Source organism: Saimiri boliviensis, chromosome 12 (genome assembly GCF_048565385.1).
Source record: "Saimiri boliviensis isolate mSaiBol1 chromosome 12, mSaiBol1.pri, whole genome shotgun sequence".
Lineage (NCBI taxonomy): Eukaryota > Metazoa > Chordata > Mammalia > Primates > Cebidae > Saimiri > Saimiri boliviensis.
This window is the reverse complement of record NC_133460.1, coordinates 11459865-11480670: the sequence shown is the minus strand read 5'-3', so window position 1 is coordinate 11480670 and position 20806 is coordinate 11459865. Positions and strand designations below refer to the sequence as shown.

General features: G+C 64.0%; 2 protein-coding genes across 2 annotated transcripts; both read right to left on the bottom strand.

Moving 5' to 3' along the window:
• Positions 1–5002: 5002 nt before the first annotated feature.
• On the bottom strand, positions 5003–8594 carry MRPL28 (mitochondrial ribosomal protein L28). Its single transcript, XM_039478390.2, has 6 exons — positions 8534–8594; positions 7607–7901; positions 6675–6827; positions 6113–6247; positions 5942–6028; positions 5003–5367 (listed from the first exon to the last, which is right to left on the bottom strand). The coding sequence occupies exons 2-6, from the start codon at positions 7892–7894 to the stop codon at positions 5260–5262; spliced, it is 771 nt and encodes a 256-aa protein (XP_039334324.2). The 5' UTR covers positions 7895–7901; positions 8534–8594; the 3' UTR covers positions 5003–5259.
• A 253-nt stretch (positions 8595–8847) lies between these two features.
• Positions 8848–19929, bottom strand: PGAP6 (post-GPI attachment to proteins 6). The gene is made up of 13 exons (XM_039478334.2): positions 19645–19929; positions 15184–15361; positions 14878–15085; positions 14542–14669; positions 14023–14291; positions 13606–13925; positions 13159–13249; positions 12950–13073; positions 12590–12726; positions 12061–12239; positions 11848–11994; positions 10542–10658; positions 8848–10228 (listed from the first exon to the last, which is right to left on the bottom strand). Exons 1-13 carry the CDS (start codon positions 19769–19771, stop codon positions 9932–9934), a joined length of 2322 nt encoding a protein of 773 aa, XP_039334268.1. The 5' UTR covers positions 19772–19929; the 3' UTR covers positions 8848–9931.
• Positions 19930–20806: the final 877 nt, after the last annotated feature.

Sequence of the window (20806 nt, the reverse complement as noted above, 5' to 3'; positions counted from 1 at the left end):
GGCCCATGCCAGGGTCCCCTTGGAGGAACGAGCCGGGCACGGCTGCATGGTAGCTGTTCCCACAACAGCTGTTAAGCGTTTGCGTGTGTTTCATTCATGTCCAGTGTGTGGGGTCCTTGTCCCTCTCCTGGCCTGTCCGGGGCCATTCCATGCCCTGCCTGACCCCCAGCGGAGGTGGGAGCACTGGCCTTCCAGCCCCTGCTGAGAGGAGGACTTCAGGTCAGGCTTGCCCCAGGGGCTGAAGGCCAGGCCAAGTCTGGTGGGAAAATAAAGGGTGGGAGCAGTGGGTGGGAGAGTAGGGAGAAGTCCCCACCCCCCCAGTGGGCAGAGCCAAGCTCTCACCCACCTCCAACGGCAAAGGCTGCCAGCTTTACCTTCCCACAATCCACTTTACGGCCCTTTCGCTAGCTGCAGCCCGTGGAACACACACATACATGTGCTCACACGTCCCGTCTCACAAGCCCTCCGAAGGCCCCTCCCGTGGCCTTGCTCCCCGGACCTTGGGTTCCCGCTGGGCAGAATTCTGGGACTTGGGCCATGCTGAGCAGACTGTCCCGCCAGCAGCTGCACACCCATGGCCACACCTGCTCTGCCCTGGGCTGCAGTGCCCTCTTGTGTCCCGAGAACGCCTCTTCCCGCCAGGGCGCAGCAACCTCCACCCCTGCAAGGCTTCCCCCGTGTCTGTGTCTGGAGACCGGGCTTCTCAAGCATCACCCATGGACATCCTGGGCCTCGCAGGACACTAAGTGTCCCCGGAGCCACCCCCACCCCAGCCCTGTGACAGCCAGAAACAGTGCTGGCTTGTCCAAGCGCCCTGCAGCAGCACCACCCGGCCAAGGCCCCTTTGGAGGCCTCCCATAATCTGGGGAAGCTGAGTCGCCCATCCTGGCCCAGGCCCACCCGTACCTGATGAGCGGATCTGGTGGTGAACAGCTCCAGGGCCACAAGGAGCAAGCGTGAGCCGTGGGCTTCTGTGCAGAAGCCAGGGCTGCTGCAGCCCAGAGAGGCTGCCGCCACGGCCGGGGGGCCTGAGCGCCAGGGGAGCCTGCAGCATGGGTCTGTGGGGATCCCACAGTCAAGAGCGAGTTCAGGGCCGGCCCCAGGGATTTGGGCTTGGCATGGCCTGAGTGCCAGCGGTGTTGGGCTACAGCTGCGCTATCAGGACTCAACCTGGCTCTGGGCTTCCTCACACTAGCCTGGCCTGGTCCTGGGCTGCCTGTCCCAGAATAGAGCTTAGTCTTGAAGGCCCTCCCATACCATGCTCAGAGCTACCAGCAGGCCAGGCGCAGTGGCTCAAGCCTGTTAATCCCAGCATTTTGGGAGGCCAAGGCGGGTGGATCACGAGGTCAAGAGATCGAGACCATCCTGGTCAACATGGTAAAACCCCATCTCTACTAAAAATACAAAAAAAAATTAGCTGGGCATGGTGGCACGTGCCTGTAATCCCAGCTACTCAGGAGGCTGAGGCAGGAGAATTGCTCAGGAGGCGGAGGTTGCGGTGAGCCAAGATCGCGCCATTGCACTCCAGCCTGGGTAACAAGAGCGAAACTCCGTCTAAAAAAAAAAAAATAGCTACCAGCAGACCGGGTGTGGGCAGAGACGCCAGCCCGGGACAGCAGGCAGTGGCTGCGGAGGACGGTCCAAGGCTGGAGTGCCCTGCTGGGCGCAGAGCCAGCCTGGGGAGGGCTATAGGGCATTGCACCAGAGGAGCCAGGACTGCATGGAGCCAAGGCTTCTGCACGTGGCCATGTGGCCAGGGCTCCAGCTTCAGTGGCTGGTGTCAGAGGGACAAGAACTGGAGGGAGCCTGGGAGCCCCACACAACCCAGCCCATGTCTGGGGCAGAGTTACAGACAGGCACTGGTGAGAGGGAGAGGGTGGACGAGGACTGAGGGTGGAGGCACAGCCTGGTGCAGGCCTACGGGACACGGAGTGGCCTCCTGGTAGCTCCCATGGGCTCCCAACACCCTGACAGGCACAGGGCAGAAGCAGAGGTACCAGGTGACCTGGAGGGCCTGCTGGCTCTCCTCACCCTTCCCTCCACTATCCTGATGCTTCTGTGCACCTAAGCAGGAGTCAGGAAGCAGGCAGGACCCTTGGGGTCAAGGGTCAGGCATGGAGTTGGGACTGGGTACCCCAGGCCAGCCTCACATCCACTCCACCCTACCGTTCCTGGCCTTGGCTTCCCCATCTCTAGGTGGAGTGATAGGGTCACGGACAGCCTTTCCAGGCCTCTCAAGGGACCCTGCCCATAGCCAAGGCGAGGGTCCACCATCACATCCACAGCGCAGCCTCTGCCCGACACCCAGGCTGACTGTGGTCACGGACACACACGGGCTCTGCCAAGCCTGGGACACGTGCTAGAGACTCCCGCACCCGGAGAGCTCCAAGAGGCTGGGCCAGTGCACTGCAGCTCTGCCTCCTGTGCAGCTGACCTTGCTCTGCACAGACACCCTGCTGCTTCAGGCACCTGAGGATATGCAGGCCTCAGTGAGGGGAACTGGACGCTCTCAGAGACGGAGCCCAGCCCTTCAGGAAGTAGCCTGACAGGTGTGATTGGTGAGGACGTCGGAAGGAGGGTCCAGTGGCCCTGGCCTGGCCTGGCTCTGGAAGGGGTGGGTGCAGGGAGGGAGGGAAGAGTGGCTGGCAGCCATTCCCAGGTCAGCTCCCGGGCTCCCAGCTGTTCTTGGTTCCGCACGTGCCCTGAGTACGTGCATGTCTGAGTGGGTACAGTCCCTGGCTCACTGTGTGATCCTGGGGGATGGCATTCACTGAAGGCCTCTTACCCTTTTCTCAATCAAGGACTTTTGTGGCCTCTGACCAAAAAGCAGTCAGGGCCCTGACCACACCCAGACCCCACCTGTCTGGCCTGGCCGCCCTGTGGGAGGACTGAACAGCCCTGGGCCTCAGCGAGCTGACTGGCACAGGTGACCTGCTGAGGCCATATGTAGCTCTTCCCACTGGCCAGCGGACAGCCTGGGCCCAGACCCACAACCCAGTCCATGCGGGTCAGGACACTGACATGCACATCCCACCACGGCCCACGGGGACCAAGGCCAGCGCCTACCAGTCCACCTCCAAGTCTAGCCCTTAACTTCTCGGGACCCCCTGAGCCTGACATGGGAACCCTTGGCAGAAGCCCTGCTTGCCCTGGGTCCTTGGCTGGGGTGGGAAAGAGCAGGCGGTGAGTTAGGAGCAGCCCCCAAGGCTTGAGCTGGGACGTGCCGGGGCAGGCGGAGGGGCTGGAGAGGGCTAGGCTTCAGTTCAGGGCTGAACATGGTAACTGTAGTTGGAGGCAGGGAGTGGCCAGAACACAACTCTGGCTAGAGCTGGGGCCTGGATCAGCACCCATAGTGTGGGCAGCTTGGCTGAGCCTTATTGCCTCCTAGAGCTGGGGGAGGGACTGACTGAGCACTGTCTGCTTTTCATACTTTTTTTTTTTTTTTTGAGACAGTTTTGCTCTTGTTGCCCAGGCTGGAGTGCAGTGGTGCAATCCCAGCTCACCGCAACCTCTGTGTCCTGGGTTCAAGTGATTCCCCTGCCTCAGCCTCCCAAGTAGCTGGGACTACAGGCACCTGCCACCATACCCAGCTTATTTTTTGTATTTAGTAGAGACGGGGTTTTGCCACGTTGGCCAGGCTGTTTTTGAACTCCTGACCTCAGGTGATCCACCTGCCTCGGCCGCTCATTCACAGAGCAGGGGTGTCGCGCAAAGGCACTGGTGTGTAGGGAGCACCAGAACATGTGGGCAGAGGTGCCATGTGGACAGATTGAGACCTCAGAGCAATCCCAGGGCTGACAGGCAGGTCCTGACCCAGTGACCCCTTGTGACCCCAGGAACCGCGGGCTCCTCTGAGGTGCAGCATGGCCAGCTGCACACTCCCTCTGGACTCTGCCACATCCCCTTGGGAGCCAGGGCCCCTCAATCAGCCATCAGGCCCCAGTTGAGCAGCTGCCTCCAGTTCACCCCATCCTGCCACCAGCTGGGGCGGGCTTAGGCTCAGAAGACATAACCCCCCTTGTCATCCTGCACATGTGTCTGGGGAAGCCCTCCTTGTGCTCCGTGGCAGAACCGAATGGGTCTGGAGGATCAGGATTTCCAGGTAAGGGTTGGAGGAGAGGGTTGGACACCCCTAAACCTGAGGGCGGGAAAAGTCTTAAGGTACACAGCCCGGCTTCCTGCTGGCCACGCGCCCACCCTGCAGGTCAGGTGGGAGGTAGCAGAGGAGGGGACACTAACGTCGCAGGCCCCCCAAGTTCATGTCGCCCCCAGCTCCTGCAACACTATGCCACGAGAGTGCTGACCGGGCAGAGGCTCCTGACAGGCAGCTGCCACCAGCACGTTCCTGCCCCTCCTGGTTCCTGCCAGTCCCGGCAGAGCCAGGCCACAGCCTCCCTTGCCCTGCTCTGGAGAATGTTCCAGAAAGGCAGGAATGTGCAATGGAAAGGGAATGGGTGTCACTATGGTGCACCCTGGGTGCCCCCAGCTACACTAGACCCCTCTACCAGAGGAAAGACACACAGGACTGGGCCGGGGCAGTGGCTCCAACCTGTCACCCCAGCACTTTAGGAGGCCAAGGTGGGCAGATCACCTGAGGTCAGGAGTCCCAGACAAGCTTGGCCAACATGGTGAAGTCCCGTCTCTACTAAAATACAAAAATCAGCCAGGCATAATGGTGGGACCCCGTGGTCCCAGCTACTCGGAAGGCTGAGGCAGGAGAATTGCTTGAACCCAGGAGTCGGAGGTTGCAGTGAGCTGAGATTGCAGCACTGCACTCCAGCCTGGACAACGGAGCGAGACTGTCTCAGAAAAAAAAAAAAAAAAAAAAAAAAAAAAAAAAAAAAGACATAGAATGGAACCTGGGTCTTCTCGGCTCAGCTGGGGATGGGCAGCCGGAGTCAATGCCCACGGCCCATCAGCGGTCTCAGGGGCAGCAGGGGCAGGGGTGACAGGGTCAGGATCCCCAAAGAGAACCCCAGTCCTCAAAGCAAAGAGGCACACGTGCAGCCTGGCCCAGACTTTACTCGCTCCCGGCCCCACGGGCACAAGGAGCACTGCCTGAGCATGGGCCCCTGGGAGGGCCTCGTTGACACCAGGCCTCCTGGGGATCCCTGGAGGGGACAGAAGCTGGCCCCAGGCTAGAAGCTGCAAGATCCACCCACCGGAGGCCCTCACGGTCCCCCAGAATCTGTATCCTCAGTGCAAAAGGCCTGGCGTGGAAAGCTGAGCCTGGGGACAGGCACTGGAGGGGCTGTGCGCTCACTGGCCACTGGCTGTCTTCTGCACCAGCACCGGCTCCGACAGTGCCTGCCGCTGCAGCCGCTGGATCAGCTCCTCCGTGTAGACCTTGAACAGGGGTACAGGGTCCTGAAGGAGAGAGGGGCCCACGGTGAGACCAGAGAAGCCCAGAGCAGCTGGAGTTCTGGCAGGAACGGGACCAGCAGCTGCTACCCGAGGAACCTGAGCCTGAGAGGCCCTGGAGGGCAGAGCCCCGTCCGTGAGATGAGGAGCCCCCTCCCCTGGGGACACTTGAGGCACACACCTGCCCCTGTCCTGTCCCTGTGGTCGTAAAGAGAGGGAATGGGGACAGCCAGCTGCCACCCCATGAGGGGTTCCCTGTCCCGACGGCCACCACAGGCCCCAGAGCCCTCCAGGGAACAGAGAGAAAAAGGAAGAAGACTCTTGGATGCTGGTGGCCGACCAAACCCTCCGTGCAGGAATCCTAGCCCTCCTACTGCGGGTCCTGAGGTGGGAGAGGGTGGGGATTCAGAGGGGAGGGAGCAGGCCGTGCTCCTCTGCGGGGGCAATGCAGAGCAGCAGCTCTTCCCCAGGCCCACCCAGCGCAGCGGCCCCTCGTGCAGGCTCTGTCCAAGCAGCACTCTCCCCAGCCCCGGACGCCAGGCCCTGGGTGGGCAGCAGCGGCTGGTGCTCACACTCTCACCTTCTCCTCCAGAAGTCTCTGCTTCTCAATGGCCTCCTCCAGAGTGAGGCCCACCCACTCTGCCTCCTCTTCTGGGATGACAAATTCCTAGGCAGGCAGAGGTGGAAAGTGCGGTGAGGCCCAGGGCTGGGAGGAGGCTGCAGGCGCAGGGAGCCGGATGGAAACACTCACCTTGTACTTGTCGTAGATGGCCGCCCGCCGTTCGGGGTCCTCGGGGTGCAGCTGGGGGTCTTGCCGGGCAAGCCGAAGCAACATGCCTCGCTTCAGGTCCATCCCGAACTTGGAGCACAGGTCCTCCTTCGGGGTCTGGCAGGAGGCTCACATGGGACCAGGTGCCGGTGGCAGGGCCCTCCTACCCTTCCGGCCAACCCACTGGGCTCCTCTCTAGCAGCTGGTGGTGTCAGGACATGCCAGAGAAGGCCCTGGTGGGGCCACCTAAGCCCCGGGCACGGGGGTGGGATCAAGAGAGAGCGAGCAGGGAGAGGCGGCTCTGCTCACTCAGGCCCCACGGGCAAGTCAGATACCCACAGAGCAAAGACCTCTCCTGCAGTCAGGAAACCCCACTGGCGCCCCCAGAAAGGGGCATGGCCCCATTCACGCTTTGCCAGTGACCCTCCTGCGCAGACGCTGGCGTGCCCTGGTGGGATGCTGACCTGGGGATCCCTTGCGTCTGACTGGCCCTTCCCGGACCCTGCTGTGCACTGGCTGGCACAGCACACCCCACCCTGCTTGCCTTGAGGATGTAGAAGTCCAATCCGTACGCCTCGTCGATGAGGTCCAGAGTCCGCATGGTCACGGTCACGGTGAACTTCTTGTCCAAGATCTCACTGTAGAGCTCTCGATCAAACAGCTGCGGCTTCCACACCTTCTTTAGCTTCTTGGAGAGCTGAGGGTGCGACAGAGCCCCCGTGAGTGCTGCTGCTTCCCCTACAGACCGAGGGGGCCCTAGGGAACTGCCCTCACCCTCCCCGGGCGACTCCATCACAGAAGCACTGCTGTGAGGCTGGGGACTTGGAGCTGGGTGGGCTGGGCCGCCAGCCCAGTGCTGCCCTAGCCTGACCCCTGGACCTGGCTGCATGCCCAGAGGTCAGCCACTCCTGCCCTTGCCACATGGTTGCTGCTGCGCTTCAGAAATGAGTGCAACCCTGCGGTTCATAGGCCAGCCCATTCCAAGCTAGAGGTGACACAAGTCTCCCCAGAGGTGTCAACAGTCCCACCAGGAAGGCCACCCGAGCAGCCTGGAAGCTCTGCCCTCCAGAGGACTCCGACCCTCACATCCTCATCCAACTACAGATTGGGAGCCGGAGGGCCTCACAGGCGTCCCAGGAGAGTTTAGTGGGCGGCAGGCAGCCGCCTGCCAGCCTCGCCTCCCCTACCTGCTCTGCTGCACACACAGGCCTCCTCCCCATTCTAACTGTACCCGACTCCCCAGGGCCTTCTGGCTGCTCCCCCAGCCTGGATCACTCCACCTCACCCCTGTTTCATCAGTCCTGTTTCCCATAACTGCCGTCTTCACTCTCAGCGTGCTCCTTTGCCAGAGCGGCGTCTCTGCCAGGCTGTAACCCCCGGGACCCGTGGCATCTCTCCAGGTACCCCTGGTGGCCTGCACAGCACCGGCACAGCTGAGCCCTAGGAGGAGCCCCTGAAGCCCGCCCGCTGACCCACCTTGTCGTTGTTGGCGTATCTGTGTCCCACGATCCAGCCCTCGCCGCCCCACAGCCCCCGCTGGGACTCGCGGGGAAAGTAGATGGGTATGGGCACATCTTCCACACGCTCCCGCTGCCCGTTCTTGGGGTTGATCTTGAACTTGGCTCCATGGGGCCTATAGTGCACGGCGGTAGGCGTCCGCTCCTCCTCCAGGGAGCGCAGGAAGTGCTTGGGCAGGCGGGCACAGATGCCCTCCCGCAGCTGCAGCCGCTTCCAGAGCCACACGGGGTACTTGTGCAGGGGCATCGCGAGCCTGGAGGAAGGTGGGGGCTCACACTCACCCGCAGCCCGGCCCGGCCCCGCCCCCGGCTCTCGCCCCCTACCGCTGCCCCGGGTCTCGCCCCCTCCCCTCCCGCCGGCTCTCGCCCCCTCCCCCTGCCCCCGGCTCTCGACCCCTCCCCCTGCCTCCGGGTCTCACCCCCTAACCCTGCCCCGGCTCTCACCCACTCCCCAGCTCCCGGCTCTCGCCCCCTACCCCTGCCCCGGCTCTCACCTCCTACCCCTGCCCCCGGCTCTCACCCCCTACCCCCGCCCCCTGCTCTCGCCCCCTCCCCCTGCCCCGGCTCTCACCTCCTACCCCTGCCCCGGCTCTCACCTCCTACCCCTGCCCCGGCTCTCGCCCCCTCCCCCTGCCCCCGGCTCTCGCCCCCTCCCCCTGCCCCCGGCTCTCGCCCCCTCCCCCTGCCCCCGGCTCTCGCCCCCTCCCCCTGCCTCCGGGTCTCACCCCCTCCCCTGCTCCCGGCTCTCGCCCCCTACCCCTGCCCCGGCTCTCACCTCCTACCCCTGCCCCCGGCTCTCGCCCCCTACCCCCGCCCGGCTCTCACCTCGTCCCCCGCCCTGCGCCCACCTGCCCCTCCCCTACTGCCGCGGCCCCCGCCCACCCACCTGCCAGAGCCCACTTTTCGGAGCTCTGAACCCGGCGCCCCACCGGAACCGGAAGCCGATCTGCCGGGCCTGACCCCCCCCACCTCCCACCGCTGACTGGCTGCAAAACCCATCCGTCTACCCCTGGTCCCGCCCCATCTCCCGCCTTTAGGGACCGTGAAAAACACCCTGCAGAGACGGCAGCGGCCGCTCCAGGCACCGTTGGCAATGTGCGGCCCCGGCGTTTCCGCGAAGGGCGTCGCGGGGCCCGTTTTCCCGGGACACACCTCCCCTCCCCGGAAAGGAGCGCAGAAAAAATGTAAAAACTCGCTTAGTTTGAAAAATCACTGTAGAATATTAAATTCACCAATCACAGATAAATCAGATCTACATAAAAATATGTCTTAATATCTTAGAATTTTCTTTTACCCAAAAAAACTCCATATATACACGTTTCTCCTTTGTAAGCCTAGAGATTGCTTTGGTGGCCAAGTGCAGGGTGGCTGGGGAGGTGCGACCCTGGGGAAGATCACGCTCAGGACAAGACCCAGAAGGGAAGCCCCCAGAGCAGGTCTCCACGGCAGGACGGGAGACACTCACAGGCCTCAGGGAGGGGCCAGGTGTTGCTCCTGGTCCTTGCTTCCCATGTAAGGCTTGCAAGACAAGCAGAGACAGCCCAGTCTCCAACACCTCCCAAGCACAGACAGCCTGATGCAGGGGGCAGCCACCACCGCAGCTCCTGGGACCCAGAGGAGGCTGGGGTGGGGGGGACCGGGCTGGGAAGGGGTTCCCTGTGGGCCACACCCCGAGAGCAGCAGAGCAGCCCAGTCCCAGAAGGCTCTTCTCAGAGACCCTGGCTCCAGAGCTAGCAAAAAGTGAGGGGCAGGGCAGGAGCCTGCATTCCCAGCACCCTGTCAGCTCTCGGGGGGACCTTGGTTCCCTGTCCCTATCATGACCCCAGTAGCAGAGGAGGATCTTCCATGCTCCAGGCAGGCTGGCACCAGGGGCACCCGGGGGCCAGGAGCAGGGTTCGGGGAGGGCACAGCTCCCAGCCACAGTGCTGGGCTTAGGCCTCCTTAGCCCCAGCTTCGCCAGGGAGCAGGATCACAGGGAGTCCTTCTCCTGGTCTCTAGCCCTCCTCGGGCCGGCAGAGCACAGGGCCCCACCCTCACACAGACACCTGTCCTCTGCAAGCGACACGAGCGAACTCAGCAGAGAGCCAGAGGGCGGGCGGCCGCCGGGGAGAGGTGGGACTGGTGGGGGACCTCCCTCGGTAGGAGGAAGACAGAGGGTGCGCGGGCCAATTTTATTCAGCTGGAAATCAGTCTTCCCCAGGGCTGGACAGGGCGCCTCCCCCCCCACCCCATACAGCTCCTGACTGAAAAGGTTGTCGGAGCAGCGGGGGTCCCCGGGCCGGTGTCACGTCACTGTGTACAGCTCCTCACGGTCGTTCTTGCAGATCTGATAGTGGCAGGGGAATTTCTGCGAGCAGGCCCAGGGCTCAGTGGGCTCGGCGGGCGGCGGCAGCAGCAGGGCAGCGCTCCCGGCCAGCAGGACATGCCAGATGCTGTGTGTGTAGTAGTAGTTGTCGCTGGTCATCATGGAGGTGTAGATGGCAATGCCCACGGAGGCCATAGAGACACCGGGCAGGAGGTAGAAGACCCAGCGCTGCCACGAGGTGGGGTAGCACTGGCGCCGGTGCCCGCAGCGGTACACCTGGAGAAAACAGCCACGCAGGCCTCAGTGCAGGTGGGGCCGTGGCTGCAGCTCCCAGGGCCCGGGAACAGTGGTTACTGGGGGCCTGCCCAGGTCTGGGCAGCTGAACCACAGGGGCGGGCTGCTTCAAGGGGGCTCAAGCCCACTGGTCCTCAGGGATACAGCGTGCTGGGCTCCTATGGGCGCCCCAGCAGCCCCCAGCAGATGCGGGCATTCAGTGGTTGGAACGGGACCAGGAACATGGCCAGAGCAAGGGGCCAGGCCCCTTTCTCCAACCATCTGGGCAGGAGCGCCAGCCAGCCCGGCTCCTTACCCACATGGAGGCCATGATCAGAAAGGCAAAGAGGCAGGGCCCCAGCATGTTCCAGATGCCTCTGCGGTCCAGCTGCAAGGACATGGCGATGACCAGTGTGCCCAGGAGAAACAGCACCTGGGTAAGACACAGGGATGACTGAGGGCCCCAGGCCCGGCAGGACCAGGTACACCCCAGGGCATTGCAGCACCTCTGCCTGCCCCCCTTGGAGCTGCTGGCACCCTTTGACCAGCTTTGCCAGCTGGCCGGGAAACACCCCTCCTTCAGCTTCTGTACGGCATCCACAGGTGAGTGCGGCCATGCAGACGCCTCTGGGGGACTAGAAGGCGGTCACACAAACTGGACAGCCATGTGTGGCAGCTCTGCACCCACACATTCACCAGCCCCCTGCACCCCTGGGTTTCCAGGAGTCTCCCATTAGGGCAGGTTCAGTCTCCCACCCACTGCTCCACGGGAAGGAGGTTCCATCCCTGAGTGTCTATCAGATACCTCTGCTCACAACCTACAGTTCTCCACCCATCTGCAGGTTCAGACCCTGCACTCAGCCCTGTAGGACCCTGGTGCTTGCCAGCCTCCCCGCTACCCTGGCAGTGGGGCTCCCATGGGCACTCCCTCGGGGCAGTACCCAGCCTGCAGTTCTCAGAGCAGACAGGAGGGCAGAGCATGCAGCTCACAGGCCCAGGGCACAACTCTCCCTGTGACAGCACTGGCTGCCAGAGTCCCCAGGGCATCCTTGGCGCCAAGGACCCAGGGAGCACAGGTGGGGGCTTCCTGAGGGCTGGGGGCCTGGCCTCCCCTGTCTACCACCTTCCTTCCTGGCACCCTCCAAACAGCTAGTAGTGCTCCCTCACAACTGCCCGCGGAGTCTCAGAGCCACGTCTCCATGCGGCATCACGTAAGACACGAGGTTTCTTTTTCCTTTGCTTTTGTCACCCAGGCTGGAGTGCAGTGCTGTGATCTCAGCTCACCCCAGCGCATCCAACCCCTGGGATCAACCCATCCTCCCACCTTAGTCTCCCGAGTAGCTGGGACCACAGGCACCCACCACTACGCTCAGCTAACTTTTTGGGTTTTTTTTGTACAACCCAGGCTGCTCTTGAACCCCTGGCTTCATGGGATCCTCCCGTCTCAGCCTCCCAAAGTGTTGGGATTATGGGTGTGGGCCACCATGCTCAACGAGATACGCAGTTTCCAAGGGCCATGCCCACAGTCGGTTCCGGCCTCTCCCTCTGTACTGCCTTGCACAGGCTGTATCTGGGGGTCCTGCTCCCTCAGAGCCCAAACTCCAGCATCGAGGGTCACTCACGTATTTCAGCAGTGTCTTGAGCCGCGCCATGCACAGGATGGTGACCCAGATGGCCACCCCGGAGCCCAGGAAGTCACAGTACTGCAGCGTGTCGTAGCTGAGGATGCACAGCACGGCCTCCCCGGGCTGGTCGCAGGCGTGGTAGAACTGTGGGGAGGCCTAGTGAGCACAGCCCCCTCCCACCCCACACCCCTGCAGGAGGGTCCGGCCTACCGTGGAGAAGAACATGGTGTAGGCGTAGACGGAGGCCTCCACCAGGTAGAAGCGCTGCACTGACACGGCGATGGGGGCCAGGAACATGAGGTTGCTGAGCGTCAGCAGCAGTGTGGCCGCCTTCTGCTGGGCCACCGTCTGGGCCGTGCTGTTGTCTGTGCAGCTCCACCCACGCCAGCCTGGGCGCACACAACCCCCAGGGCAGAGGCTGGGGGCACTGGCGAACCTCAGGGCCCCCCGCCTTGCCCAGGACCCTGCAGAAAAGCCCCTTCCTCCCCCAGGAGCAAGCTGGGCAGGCGAGGCGGGTGGGAGCCAAGGTTGGGAGGCAAGGTCAGGTATTCCACCCCTGGGGAAACCTCGTGCCTGTGCCCGGCAGACGGCTTGTTGGCGGGGAACAGGTAAGTAAGGAGGAGGCTTTGCCCCTGCGTCGCTCTGCAGGGGTCTCTCTGCAGCCCCAGGGGAAGGGCATGGCACAGCACTGGGAAGCCCATAGCCACAGTGTCCCGGGGCGGACAGGCCTGATCCTCACCTGCCTTGCAGCTGCAGCCAGCATACAGGTAGCCGTGCCGGCGGAGCAGGAGACACTGGCCATACGGTCCACAGTCGTTCAAACAGGGCACCAGGTGCAAGGTGGTCTCCACGTGGACGGCGGCCTGCTCACAGTCCCTGTGAGGAAGGGGCAACAGGAAAGCTGGTGCAGGGATCTGTCAGCCACCCGGCCAGTGGACACGAGAGCCCAGCATGGAGGCCCCCAGCTTTCAGCAGCCCTGCAGGAAGCACCCTGCTGGCCGCCGGGTCACTCCAAACGCCAACGCCGGGCAGCCAGGGCCGTGGTCCTGAGCGAAATGACAGGGCGCCTGCCTCCCGCCCCTGCCCCAGGCTTACTCACTCCTCGTTCTCAGAGCACATGAGCTGCAGGGACAGGTACCAGTTGTCCGTCTCTGGGTAGGGGATGATGAGGTTGGCCTTGCGAGACCAGGCGCTCAGAGACAAGAGGTGTCCCTGGAAGAAGGCTGCGGGGGGCCAGAGAAGCTGTCAGAGGCGGCCGGGGCGGGGGTCTGGCCGGAGCCACACTGAAGGGACACCTGTCCGTCCTACCTGTGGTGCAGTTGAGCGAGGTGTTGAAGCTGAGGAAGGGTGAGGCAGCATTCACGCAGGCCACAATGAGGGTCTCATTCCTGATCTCTGTCTGGAAAGGGAGCCCGTGCCGGCTCAGCCTGGCACTGAGCAGCCCCCCAGAGGCAGCAGTGGCATCTGGCCCACCTGCCAGCTCAGCCTGGCACTGAGACTCCTGGGGGCCCACCGGGACTCTTCCTCCCTGGGTGCTGGCACTCCCTGCCCCAACCCCACCTCTGACCCTAGCCACCCCACAGCCCTGGGGCCTGCTGACAGCAGCAAGGCCGCCCAGCTGGGGAGGCCCCTCTGACGGGCCTCTGTTCTGGCCTGGACCCGCTGCTGTCACCACGTTGCCCGTCCCAGTGCCAAGGTAAGTGAGGAAGCCCTGCCCAAGCCCGGGCCACAGGCCCCTTGCGGGATGGCGGCTACCTTGTTGGCCCACAGGGAGATGGTGAGGGAGCCGCCACTGTCCATGCCGGTGTTGAGGCGCAGCCGCAGGACGGAGGGCGTGTCCGCACGCACCGTCACCGAGAGCCTGTCCAGGGGCTGGAAGTGCGCAGACACCACGTCCGTGTCCTCCCGTGTGACTGGGTGGTTCCTGAGGCAGAAGGGGCCGCCGCCCACCCCACCACTCCTGCCCGGGTCCGGGTGCTCAGGGCCTGGGGACGGCCAACCAGCAGAGGCGTTGAAGGTCTGGTTCTGGCCGCTCTGCAGAAGCGGCTGGACGGTCACACTCCACGGCCTGCAGGCTGCCGAGACGACAAGGGGCTGGGTTGGAAGAAGTCTGGGTGTCCGGGGGCAGGGGCAGGGGACAAGGCCATCCCTCCCCGCCCCCATGCGGCCCACCTGTGAGGGTGGCTACGGCGCTGAAAGCCACTGTTCGGTGGGGCCCCGCCAGGCTCTCAGCTGTCAGTTGCAGCCACCGGTCCCAGGGCGGCGAGGGCAGCAGCATGCGGCAGGGCTGGGGGGCCCCGGCGCAGGTGAGCACCTTCTGGAAGTTGCCAGGCAGGGTGACCGGGCCCACGGTGAGACGCACGGGGCAGCCCAGGCTCCCATTGGACACACAGCCCTGCAGCTCCAGCAGAAGCTCCCGCGTGTACTCGGGGACAAAGATCCTGTGGTGAGGGGATGCCACTGGCTCAGGTGCGCCATCCCTCCACCCGAGGGCGGGGAGACTCTGCAGCCAGGGGGCGCGGTGTGCCCAGGCTCTTCCATCCCTCAGCCCACTCAGGTGGGGGCCAACGGGGTCTGGGCATCTGGACCACTTCCCAACCCCAGGGTCCAGGGCCAGGCTCTCTCACCCACCCCACCAAATCCAAGGCAGGGCTGGAGGGCCGAGCTGGGCTGCCCCTGGTCCCCACTCACTTGAGGTAGCTAGGGTGGGAGACGAGGGTCTGCGGAAGGGGCACATCCGGCTCCACGATGGAAATCTCAACCACCCGCTTGACCAGCATGTCAGGCTGGAAGACATAGGCACAGGTGGGAGCCAAGCCCTAGGGAAAGAACAGGTGGGGTGGTGGGGTCAGAGGATGCAGGTGGGAGACAGGGTCCCCCCAGAACCCCAGGCGAGCAGGGAGCAGGGCTGGCCCCAGAGTGCGCTGTGGAGCCCAGATCAAGGACCACCCTGCAGAAGTGACCGGCAGGGGCCAGCCATGTGCCTAAGGTTCTCTGCCTCCATCCCCAGAGGACAGTCCCCCTCACCTTCAACTCGATCTTCTGGGATGAGGGGGGCAGGTGGGCGGCCACGAACCAATCCCCGGGGGCCGGGTGGGAAATGTTGACCGAGACATTGCTTAGCGGTGTGGCGCTCAGCGGCACCCTGACCTGGAAGGAGGGCTGCACCGACGTGTTGTCAGGGAAGCGGGTGCCCAGAGGGTTGATGACAGGAGGGGCACCGGAACGGAAGTGTCTGCAGACGGGAGAGCAGCGCAGGGCTCAGACGCAGGCCTGGGCCTGGCGCAGGAGGCTGGGCAGGGGCGGGGGGCGGGAGGGCAGGCTGCCACATACACGGCGATCTCTGCGTCGGTGCAGGCGGCGCCACTGTCCCGCGAGACCTGCAGAAGCCAGTGCAGCAGCACGGTGTCGGGGGGCACGCGGAAGCGGAAGAGCCTGGCGCTGCCGTACCAGCTGTAGAAGGACAGTCTCTGCGGAGCCTGCGAGAAGTGCTCGGACACCAGCCCCGCCTCTGCGAGGAGAAGGAGGCATCAGCTGGGCTGGGAGCCCTAATCTAGGGCCACAGACTCGGAGGACGAGACCCCAGAGAAAAAGGGCTAGGAGACCCCGGGGACCCACCTGGAGCCCTTGGCACACCAACTCTGAGCCTGGCAAAGGCCATGGCTACCCTCTGGCCCCTAGAGATCGTTGCCCCTCAGCCAGCCCTCTGGCTCCTCTCCCCAAAGCGCCTACATTCCACCCTGCAGGCATCTGGGCCTTTCACAGCTGCTGCCTCACTGCAGTAGCTTCCAAACAAGCCCCAGGGCACCCAGCACCCATTGCCACCCGAACTGCCTCCAGCCTCAGAAGACCCCCCCCCTCCCCAGAGCCAGTCTCCAGCCCAGGTCAAAGCTGAAGGACACAGCAGGCATCATCACATCTGCCCTGGATGCTGGGGTACAGTCCTTCCACCTCCTCTGAGCCTCCCACGTCCCCCTCACGGGATGGGTTGGCTGCCTTCGTGGGCTATGATGTCTTTGGACACAGCCAGACCGGAGCCCAGATTCCCCGCTACCCAGAGGGAGACCCTGCCTGTGGGAGAGACCCCAGGCCAGAAACCTGGCCAGCCATGAGAACAAGGGGATAGCCGCCTGCTGCGTTCCAAGTGGGCAAGGCTCCTAACTGTCCTCAGGGCACGTGCCCATGCCTGATGCTGGGGTGGAGGCAGGCCGGTGGGAGACAGCCTGCCCGTGGCCCCAGGGGAGGACCCGTGGGAGACAGCCTGCCTGTAGCTCCAAGGGAGGACCCGAGGGAGACACCCTGCCTGTGGCCCCAGGGGAGGATCCCCAGGCTCCCACCCCCAGCCTGGGGCCAGCCCTAGCCTCAAGCCTTAGTGACTTTGGACATCCTTCCCTCCCTGGGTCCCAGCTTCCTCCTGGGAAGGCCAGGGTGGAGGGCAGGTCCCTCAGAGGGCCCCTCCCTCAGAGGTTAATGAATGACAAAAGCTTCAGAAAGAAAAGCACAGTGGACCCTGCAGGGTACAGCCTCCTCCCCCTCAGTTGCAGCTCCCCATCTGGCACACTCAGAAAGCCTCCCTCTGTCTCGCTAGGAGAGTGGCCAGGTCAGGTCCAGGCCCCTCCTGAGGAAGACAGGTGAACCTTGGGCTCTGCTGCCAGCCTCGTGACACCTGAAGAAACGACACGCTGCCAAAAGCAGCCTGTTGGCAAAGCCAGGCCAAGCTTCAGGGGAGCCTGGTGTGGGGGCTGGGCAGGGGCAGGCCACACCCACGATGCATTCCTGGGCTTTCCAGGTGTCGGCTTGCCCCCAGGTCCCACCCACCCGGCTGTGGCCTGATAATGTGGGCAGGAAAAGCTGGGTGCTGGGAGCTGAAGCAGGCAACCCCCAAGGACCACGGTTTCCTGGAGAGACAGCCGGCCTGGGGGGTGGCGGGGCAGGCAAGGGAGGCCACCTGCAGCTCGAAGCTCCTGGGCCAGCTGGAGCAAAGCCCTGGGCCTCTCTGGCCCTGGAGCACCAGCCTGAGGACACCTAGAACCCAGCTAGTGGCTGTGAAGTTTCAGCAGGTGCATGGAGATAAGAGATCTGCTCAAGCTTGTCCTAACACCCCGTCCCCAACTCCCAGGGCTCACAGCCCCTCCAGGTCTCTCCCAGGGCTCTCAACCCAAGCTCCTTGCTTGAGACACTGACACGTTCCAGGCTGTTAGTGATGCTCTGAGCCCAAAGTGACCACAGGGCGAGGAGAGCCAGCTACACACCCCGCTGCCTGCCCCACAGCCCCTCCGCGGACACAGGGCCAGGCAGGGAAGCAGGGAGTGAAAGTCCCTGAGCCTGTCCTGGGAACCTGAGTGAAGGAGGGTGTCTCCCATATCCCCCAAACCAGGACAGGCACCCATGGGAGACCCTGACCTCCCACAGAGCCAGAAACCAGGGGCACAGAGCAGTTGCTCCGCAGAAGGCTGGGAGGAGCCGAGGGGCTGAGCCAGCCCACCAGGCCTCTCCACTGCCCACACCCAGGCATTCCATCTCCCGGGGACCCTCACCAGGCTTGAGCTCTGGGACAGAGAATTTCCTTTGCCATCCTCCAATGGAGTAAGGTCTTTGTGAGGGTCTCACTGTCACCCAGGCTAGAGTGCAACGCCATGAACATGCTCACTGCAGCCTCAGCCTCCCATGTAGTGGAACCGCAGGCGCGTACTACCACACCGAGCTGAATTTTTTTTTTTTTTTTTTTTTTTTTTTTGAGACGGAGTTTCGCTCTTGTTACCCAGGCTGGAGTGCAATGGCGCGATCTCGGCTCACCGTAACCTCCGCCCCCTGGGTTCAGGCGATTCTCCTGCCTCAGCCTCCTGAGTAGCTGGGATTACAGGCACGTGCCACCATGCCCAGCTGATTTTTTGTATTTTTAGTAGAGACGGGGTTTCACCGTGTTGACCAGGATGGTCTCGATCTCTTGACCTCGTGATCCACCCGCCTCGGCCTCCCAAAGTGCTGGGATTACAGGCTTGAGCCACCGCGCCCGGCCCGAGCTGAATTTTTATAGAGATGGGGTCTCCCTTTGTTGCCCAGACCAGTCTCCTGGGCTGGAGGGATCCTCCCGCCTTAGCCTCCCAAAGTGCTGGGATTAGGCGTGAGCTTTGAGCCCGTCATGGAGCCATGTATGTATGTATTTTATGTATTTTAGTTAAAGATGGGGTTTCACCATGTTGGTCAGGCTGGTCTTGAACTCCCAACCTCAGGTGATCCGCCCGCCTTGGCCTCCAAAGTGTTTGGATTACAGGCGTGAGCCACCATGCCCGGCCTATTTATTTATTTTTGTATCTACAGTATCTATCTTTTTTTTTTTTTTTTTTTTTTAGAGATATGGTCTCGCTATGTTGCCCAGGCTGGAGTGCAGTGGCTATTCACAGGCGCAATCCCACTACTGATCAGCACGGGAGTTCTGACCTGCTCCGTTTCCAACCTGGGCCGGTTCACCCCTCCTTAGGCGACCTGGTGGTCCCCAGCTCCCGGGAGGTCACCATATTGATGCCGAACTTAGCACAGACACCCGATGGTCATAGCGCACTGCAGCCCAGAACTCCTGGACTCAAGTGATCCTCCCGCCTCAGCCTCCCGAGTAGCTGGGACTACAGGCACGCGCCACCGCAGGGGGCACCATGGAGCCATTTAATCAGGGACAGGGTCCTCGGGGAAAACCGCCTTTCATCTCTAGATGTGCCAAGCTCAGAAATCAGGAGGCACAGCCCCCAAAAGAAACAGGAGCTCAAAGGAGCAATATTTCAGGGAAGGGGGAGGGGCTAGGGACCGGGAAGTTGGGGAACAGCAAGGAGCAGCTGCCGGGCACCTGGACGTGTCAGCCCCTCCAGCTGCCTGGCAAGGACTCGGCCCACACGGCCGTCGGGAGTCCCAGGCCACAGAAGCCAGGGCAAGTCCTCACCATCTCCGGGTGGGCTCCACACCAGCGCGCCTACCCTGTGGAGACCCTGAAGGGTAACACCTTCTCCCCGAAGTCAGGGGCGGGGACCCTCAGGGAACAGAATTGCAAAGGCAGCCCCGCAAGTTTCTGAACAAGAGGGGAGAGGGTCGCCCAGTCCTCCTCAGTCCCCTGGACCACCAGGCTCCTCTGCCAGCTGCGAGTCCCTCCTCCCAGAAGCAAGGCCGGCGGTGGGAAGCAGCTGCCTCAGGGCTGGTGGCCACTGTGGGAGCCATCATGTCCCCCGGCCCCGCTCCAGGGTCTAACAACTTTCTCCCGGCGCTGGCCCTCCCCAGGCCGGACGAGGCCGGGGAGCTCACAACGCAGCCACTCCTCCCTCCCAGCTGAAGTCCGGGGCAGAGTCCCCCTGGCCCCTCCACTTCGCTGCCCCGAGCGCGGCGGGCTCTCTGGACCTGAGCGTTTTGCGAGGAGGAGAGAGGGGAGAGAGCGCTCCGAGGGGCCGATGTGGCCGAACTGGGTTCGGGGGACCGAGAAGGGAGCGCGGGGTCCCGTCCGCCTCGACCCCTCGAACACGAAGCGCCCAAAAGGGCCACCCTGAGCCCCCAACTCCCGCCCTAAGCCAGCGCCAGGTGATCGCACAGGTACGCCCGAGTCACAATCCCGCCCCGCCCGCCCTAGCCCCTCATGGCCCCCCGCCCCCGATGCTGGCCCCGCGCCCCTGGTGACCACCCCGCGCCCCTGATGGTGGCCCCGCGCCCCCGATGACCGCCCCGCGCCCCCGATGACCGCCCCGCGCCCGCCATGACCGCCCCGCGCCCCCGATGACCGCCCCGCGCCCGCGATGGCCCGAGCCGCTGGCTCACCGCTCTTCCTGCTGTCGCCGGCGGCGGAAGGCGGGGGCCGGGCGAGCAGCAGCAGCAGCAGCAGCAGCGGCCCCGCCACCACCGCGGCCACCGCCTCGCCCCAGGTCCCGGTGCCAGCCCGGCCCATGGCTCCGCGCTCCGCCCGGCGCTACGCGGCCCGCGTCCCGCGCCGCCAGCCCCCGCCGCCGCCCGGGCAGCCTCCGCCGCCGCCGCCTCTGCCCCCGGCGCCCATGGCCCGGCCGGTCCCCTTCGCCGTCGCCCCGGGCACTTCCGCCCGCAGGCCCCGCCCCGCCCCTCCGGGAACCCGGGCGCTGGGCGGGGTCACGTGGGACGCGCTGGGTCCGGGGGGCGCCGAGGGGCCGCGCGGGACGGAGGGGGCGCGCTGGGCGCGATGGGAACACGCAGGACATTGTCCCCGAGGCTGACGCTCCAGGTCGCCGAGTCCCAGCCCCGCTCGGCCGGGACCTCCGTGGCGGGCGCGGGGAGCCCGCGAGGCGCAGAGGGGCCGACCTCCGCCCGGACCGAGAGGGGCCCGCGCCCTGCCCCGCCCTTCCCCGCGCGCGTGGGCCTGAGCCAGGCGCCTCAGCACCGGCGCCCCCGGGCCGGCCTCCCCAGCCTTCACGCCGCAGAGCCGCAGCAGGTGCGTGTGAGATCCACGCGTGACGCCCGGACGAGAAGGCTTCTGTGCCAGGGGCCGTAGTGACCGCTGTGGTGGCCATGCACACGCGTGCGCGGCATCAGCTCCTGGCTCTTTACGCCGGGATGGATTCCCATCATCAAGATTTAAGCCTAAAGAAGGAAGCGATGAAACCTAGAAGAAAACTCGGGGAAGCTGTTTCCATCTTGGGAACAAGGCAGCTTTTCCAAGTGTGGCACCGAACCCAGAGGTTCCACTCGGTCGTGGGTTGTGGGGGTGGCGTCTGCAGAGCAAAACTGCGTGAGCGAAGTCAAAAAGACAAGCCCCCATCTGGGAGATGGGGGACCCAGCCTGCAGCTCACATCGCAGAGCTCACCTGAAACGACCGTGCCAACGCTCCCGTACGAAGCACGGAAGGACAGCTGCCAGGGATCCGCGGGTACTCCTCCCTCAGCGCAGAAATGCCTGCTAAAAACCATTCCAGCTACCTGGGGGGCTGAGGCCTGAGAATCGCTGGAACCCGGG